Source organism: Cyprinodon variegatus, unplaced genomic scaffold (assembly GCF_000732505.1).
Source record: "Cyprinodon variegatus isolate N-32 unplaced genomic scaffold, C_variegatus-1.0 Scaffold310, whole genome shotgun sequence".
Taxonomy (NCBI): domain Eukaryota; kingdom Metazoa; phylum Chordata; class Actinopteri; order Cyprinodontiformes; family Cyprinodontidae; genus Cyprinodon; species Cyprinodon variegatus.
Window position 1 is genome coordinate 214,486 of NW_015150763.1, and position 6,927 is coordinate 221,412.

At 37.3% G+C, this 6,927-nt stretch overlaps 1 protein-coding gene across 1 annotated transcript; it reads left to right on the plus strand.

The window, feature by feature from the left end:
• Nucleotides 1–58: 58 nt before the first annotated feature.
• LOC107090751 (gastrula zinc finger protein XlCGF57.1-like) lies at nucleotides 59–3,643 on the plus strand. The gene is made up of 2 exons (XM_015384311.1): nucleotides 59–303; nucleotides 1,567–3,643. The coding sequence occupies exons 1-2, from the start codon at nucleotides 261–263 to the stop codon at nucleotides 2,874–2,876; spliced, it is 1,353 nt and encodes a 450-aa protein (XP_015239797.1). The 5' UTR covers nucleotides 59–260; the 3' UTR covers nucleotides 2,877–3,643.
• The last annotated feature ends 3,284 nt before the right edge of the window (nucleotides 3,644–6,927 follow it).

A 6,927-nucleotide genomic window follows, 5' to 3' on the forward strand; every position in this document is an offset into this window, starting at 1 on the left:
TCCATGCAAGTAGGTGGCGGTAATGCTACTTAAAAGTTTGTTGCCAACCGCCAATAAATCCAAGAAGAATATCGCCTCACTATCTGTAAAAAACAAAACAAAAACATAACGTTATTTCGCTTAGTTTGGACGTGAGTTGAGCTCTAACTGCTCTGAAACTGTTAAAGGAACATCAGCAGATAATTAACAGCAGAGACGTAGGACATCAGGCAGGGAGCAGCTGAGAGATTTGAAACGGTTTTCAGCAGCGTCCGAACATCATGGAGGCTGGCTTCAACCCGGAAGTTCTGCTGCACAGTTTAGGTATGTATGTCTTCTTCAATTTAACAAAATTTTGAAGGTGTCTACTGCATTAGTTTCTTGACCCCTCGTGCTTTTCTAATCAGAAATCAAACCATTACGTTCCCGGAATGACCTTTATACAAAGACCGACCGTAAAAATCTAGACGGTGGACAACCACAGGTGATTGTTGAGGTGACTGGGTTCCATTCAGAGGCATCTTTACCGGTTAATTAGCTCAGATTGGTGTTAAGGCTGAATGTTATACAACTCAGCAGCAGCTAAGAACCGCTAATTGACTCAACCCAATTTAAGAATCCTCTATTAAGGTAGAGGATTATTCATCCTCCACAGAAAAAAGGTTGAGGGATACTACTATGAAGGCGTGGAGTGGCAGCCTAGTAATTAGGGCATAGAGCTTCCTGAGGCTCTGAGATTGAGCGCCACTCCCACAGACTGCCACTCTGGGTCCCTGAGCAAGACCCTTAACCCCACACTGCTCCCCGGGCGCGGCAGGATGGCAGCCCACTGCTCCCCAAGAGGATGGGCTAAATGCAGAGGTAAATTTCTCCAATGTGAGATCAATAAGGTTCCATTTAATTATTCTACCTGCATGTATGGGTGTGATGATGCTTTTAAAATATCTGCAATAGCCATACATCTATTTAGAGTATTTCTATAGCACCACTTAACAACACATCTTCTCGAGGCTCTTTACAGAGACGATCCTGTTAAATCCTACGGTCAGATTTGTTCAAAGTAAGGCTGCAACTGAAGATTATTTTGCAAATCGATCAATCTATTGATATTTTTTTTTTCGATTGATCCATTAATAAGTGGATAGCAAATGATTCCTTAAAGGAGATTTTTTACAAAATTAAATCAGGTGAAACTCAAACGTTTCCACTTGAGGTTGTTCTGGACAGAGCATACTGAGAGACGGAAATGTTTTTTAAATCTTAAATGCAAAATGTTTACATATATTTACAATGTTTATATAATTACTGCTCTAAGTGGGTTGCTCTGTCAGCTACAGGCCTGTTTTACACTCTCTATAATCCAGTTAACGATTAGTAAATTAGTTGGCGATTATTTCAATAATAATTTAATCTGATTAATCGATTACTTGATTTAGTCCTAGTTTTTAGTTTTCCATCTAATAAAATCCAGCTGATTGCATTGAATCACTAGCTCAGAAATATTTGTTTCTTTCTCTACAAAGCAACCAATTTCATTTTGAGGTCAATCTAATTTCTAATTTGCATGTATTTCAATGTTTCCTGCAGATGTTAAACCAATACTGATGGTTAAAAAAGAAAACCCTGAAGGACACAGACCTTGTGCTGACCTGCACAAGCCAAAGCCCCAGCACATAAAGGAGGAAGTGGAAGAGGGCCGTATCAGTATGGGGAAAGTTGAAGAGATTGCGGACATCAAGTTTCCTGTAACTTCTGCTCTGACGAGTGTAGATGAAAAACTGCCTCCTGTCCAACAGCTTTATCAAGAAAAGAGTAACAACAGAGATCTTCCCGATGAGAAAAATAGAGAAGAAAAAAAATCCATCAGGATGCAAAATCATGGAGATGTTTCTATTTCCTTAAAGATTGAAGATGGTGAGACAGATGGAGAGGACAGTGATATCAAGCACTCTGTCTCTGGGCTGAAACACCTAAAAACTAAGAATATGGACAATGAGTTAGTTGGAAACATTGAAAAACCGTTAGGCTCTTCTGAGTTTGCTGTGTCAGATTCCGAAACAGGATCCTCAGGCTCAATGGACAAGAAATGTTTTACCGATGTTTTACGCATCAAAATCCATTCAGAAGAGAAGCGGTTCTGTTGTGATGTATGTGGGAAAAGATTTAGCCAAAAAGGAAATTTAAACAATCACATCAAAACCCATACTGGGGAGATGCCATTCTGTTGTGATGTCTGTGGGAAAAGATTTAGCCAAAAGGGGATGTTAAACACACACATGAGAATCCACACAGGAGAGAAGCCATTCTGCTGTGATGTTTGTGGTCAAAGATTTGGTGATAAAACAACTTTTAGAAGACACATTATAATCCACACTGGACTGAAACCTTTCTGTTGTGATGTATGTGGGCAAAGACTTAGCTGTAAAGCAACTTTGAATACACACATAAGACGCCACACAGGACAGAAACCTTTCCGTTGTGACATCTGTGGACAAAAATTTATCCAAAAGCAACATTTAAACAGCCACAGAAGAATCCACACAGGACAGAAACCTTTTTGTTGTGGGCCATGTGGACTAAAATTTGCTCGTAAAGAAGCTTTGAACAGACACTTGAGAATCCATACAGGACAGAAACCTTTCAGTTGTGATCTTTGTGAAAAAAAATTTAGCCAAAAAACTAATTTAAACACACACATGAGAATCCACACAGGAGAGAAGCCATTCTGTTGTGATCTTTGTGGACATGGATTTACTACAAAGCAAAGTTTAAACAATCACATAAGAATCCACACAGGGGAGAAGCCATTTTGCTGTGATCTTTGCGCACAAAGATTTACTACAAAACAAAGTTTAAACATACACATGAAAATCCACGCTGGGGAGAAAACGACATAGGTATTAAAACATCCTTTTTAGCATACCTGCTATGTGCTGTGCAGCTGACGGTAAAACTTGTAGCATAAGTTGTTTCCTCAGTCTGCAAATTCTTAAATGTGATTACATAATTGAGACACATCGAATAAACCATGAAAAAAAACGTAGTTCCCTGTAGGGTTGGATATCAGTTTAATTTAAACAATTCCAGTTTTAAGTATTTTCAGTTTCTATTGATTCTCAGTTCCGATTATTTTAAGAAGATTCATAAAGGTTTACATGTTATAAATGAGCTGGATAGCCAGAGCTCTGTGTCGATGAAATAGTCTGAAATTCTCAAATTTAATTCTTTGCACATCTAACTTTGTATGAACATTACTAAAAATTATTGCAGAGTTACCTTTATCTAGTTCATAAATATATCTATGAACTCTAGAAATCTTAAAGATATTCACACAGCTACTATTTCACATGGGCCTTTATTGTTTAAAACCTCGTTAAATCACATATCCAATTTTTGATGCTTTCATATCTCGCACCTCAGCTCCAATCAATTAGATGGGGAAGTAATGATGTTTTACATTTGTGGACAGGATGGATCCAGTTTCTTATTCTGTTGCTCAGTTGGTGGTTTTAAGCATATAAAACAGATCCCAAATTAACTAAAGTAAACAATAGATGACTTAACCCCTAGAACCCTACAGACCCACCGGTGGGTCCAGCGGCTACATGACCTCGTAATTTTAACAAACCCCCAGTATTGATGTAAAAGACACATTTGGCACAGTTTGGTGACATTTATGGATAAATGTGCCAAAATGGCCTCTCCGCCTAAGAAATTTCTCACTAATACCATTCTAAAATAAATATGATTCATCTGATTGAGTCCAAATTTGGTATATTTTTACACAACATTTAGATTTAAAAGTCTGTACTACTTTTTTGTGCTATAAATAATATTTTGGTAGTGTTTTGCAATGTTTATTTCAAAGAAAATTTTGGCGAGGTTCAAAAAATGCAAAATATTTTGTATTTTGTCCCTAATATTTCAGGCAGGGTCAAAGCTACAATGGTGCTGACACCAGAAAACCATTCTATGACATCTTGCCTTTACAGAGGTACCAAAAGTTTCTTCTTAAATCTAATAGCTGTGAGGCTATAAGTGATTTACTTTTGTGTGTTTTTGTCAGGCAGAAATTTATTTATACCCCCTGAGGGTGTAAGAGGTTAAGGTTAAAACCGGATCTGATCAATAAGTGATGCATTTTTTAAAACATCTCTATAAATAAGAGCCCCCCAATATTCATGGGTGTTGCTGGACAAGTTTTCTAGGGACTGATGCCCTTATTCAAAAGCAAAATATTTCAATCGACAATTTAAAAAATCCTACCACAAAAAAATGTTTCTTAGCTACTGTCGTATCATCAGCCCAGTAAAGCTCAATGTATGCTATGTTTTGCAATATTTTTTTTTTCAAAGCCACAGTTTAAAAGACCATAAAAAAAAAAATCCTACCTGAAATGAAAGTCAAAAGCGTTATGGTTTCTAGAGACTTGGGATAGTTATGGTTTTTAGGGGGATGGGTATTGTGCTAGTGTTTTTATCCCCAGTATCTCTAACAACAAAAAAATAAGCATACTTTAAATCGCATTGAATTTTACATCAGTTTATTACAGTTTGGAACTGTTTTTGGCACTGCAAACAGCCGTTTGTATGTCAATAAAGCATCTCTCTTCTACTTTTCCATTAGTCATGCAGTTTATTGTCCCCTGTTATTTCAGACAACATTGCATCAATTCCACCATCAAGGTTTACTGTTGTCCTGCGCAACACACTGAAGGGTCTCTGTAACTGAGCTTTAATGTGAGAAAATAGGTTTTGGTGCCAGACTGAGCCTGAGGAGTAGAGCAGAAGGTTTGCAACCCTGCTGCTATAATCAATGACCTCCATTGAGAGTATAATCCTAAATAACCTTAAAGGCAGAATTTATATGGGGCTGCCTCTAATTATCATTGCATAGAGCCAAATCCAAGTTTGTTTTTAAACAATCTAATATAAAATGATTTCCCCTCCTTGGATTTGTTGTGTTAAAAATGCTAACAGTGAGAAAAAAAAACATTCCCGTTAAGCTTGATTTTTGTTTGAATACTAATAGATGCAATAAAAATAGTTGAGTGGCAAATGTCCTTGTTAATATTTTCAACCTAGAAACATATCTACTGTAGTTGAAAGATTCTAGTAATCTAAGAAAACTTGGATATTTCAACATATCAGTGTCTTTGTGTAATAACTAGTAAAAAGTTGTTATACTGTTAAATCAATTATTTCTTATTCTTACACAAATATTTTTCTAATCCTGTGCTGTGTACTTTATACTTTCTGTAATAGTGTTAAAGTGTTTTTAATGCTTTATTGCCTCAAGGGATGTAAACAGTTGACTTACTATTAACTTTTAATTCATGGTTTTTTAAAGTATGTGTTCTATCTGATTAACTGATAATGTAATCTAGAAGGAATCTTTTTTAGTGCTGTAGTGTTACTCTAGTCCAGTGTTTTTCAACCCTGGTCCTCAAGGCACACTCTTCTGCATGTTTTGGATGTTTCTGAGCTTCATTACACCTGATTCAGATGATTGCAGTTCAGCAAAGCCTGATAATCTGCTATCAATTGATAACAGGTGTGTGAAAGTTGGAAAACATCTAAAACATGCAGGGCACGGTGCCTCAAGGACCAGGGTTGAAAAACTCATCTGTAGTCCACTGGATGGCGCTACTGTTCACTCTGTGGCAGGGCATCACTGTTATTTGCAAAAGAAGAAATCCCAAGGCAAGGCATGCTTGATCAGAAAAATGAATGCACTTTATAGAAATACGTTTGAACAACCCTCAGTGAAAAACCAAAACCCTGTTTTAAAGAGCTGCTAACAGTCTCTCCAAGCACTGAATGCCAGATTACAAAAGAAAAAGACATGATTTTCATCTCTTACTGTAAAAAAACAGAAATATTACAATGAATCATTTTAGGGTTGCAATGATACGTCATTTCCCTTGTTAACTTTGGATGTTAATTCAGCATTCATTCTGCAGAATCAAAGTTTTATTAAAATTTAGCTAAACAACCTCAGACTTTTGTCCTTAGGGCTGCCCCACTGATCTCTATTAAAACACTGAATTGCTGATTACCCGTTGGTAGTACAGAGTTGAAGTGAAGCCACCGACCACCATATTGGTACTCCCTAGTTAGACCGGTTACAGTATAAACAATACGTGCGCTACAGCATCGAATAACAATGATGTTCTCATTTTCAGGGGGACTAAAGTCTTTTAAAATGAAAATAATTAATCACTTTGACACATACTTGGTGTTTCATAGCATAGTTACTTAACTTACAATAAAAAAATAAGCGCATTACATTGCATAGTCATTATGAAGTCAATAAGTCTATAAATCATGTAATATATCATACAGGTCCATCACAACAAAATGGATGTGTTAATGGAGCATAATTTGTAATTTCACGCACACACTCACACCTAACCAATTAACCTAACAGTCATGTTATATATATATATATATATATATATATACACAAAAATAAAACTCTTCCTCACCCATCGCGGGTCCTCTTCCCTGCTTTTCCCTCCAAGATCAGGTCCTCTACCAGAGGCCTGGGAGCTTGAGGGTCCTGCGCAGTATCTTTGCTGTTCCTAGAACCACACTCTTCTGGAGCAAGATGTCTGATGTATTTCCAGGGATCTGCTGTAACCACTCCTCCAGTTTGGGGATCATTGCCCCAAGTGCCCCAATGACCAAGCTCTTCCATGAGCTCCTGGTATTTCACTAGTTTCTCATGTTCCTTTTTCTCTGATGTTATAGTCACTTGGTATTGCTATTTAAACCACGGCTTTCCTCTGCTTTTTGTCGACCACCACAATGTGCGGTTGGTTTGCCATTACCATTCTGTCCGTCTGTATCTGGAAGTCCCACAGGATCTTGGCTTCATCATTCTCTACCACCTTTGGAGATGTTTACCACTTTGACCTTGGGGTTTTCGGCCCCTAATATATATATA

Excerpts from the sequence above, each read along its gene's own strand:
- LOC107090751 (XM_015384311.1), top strand. The coding sequence starts at position 261 with ATGGAGGCTGGCTTCAACCCGGAAGTTCTGCTGCACAGTTTAG. Across the intron at positions 304-1,566 it reads AGTTCTGCTGCACAGTTTAG|ATGTTAAACCAATACTGATG; the intron begins GTATGTATGTCT and ends TGTTTCCTGCAG.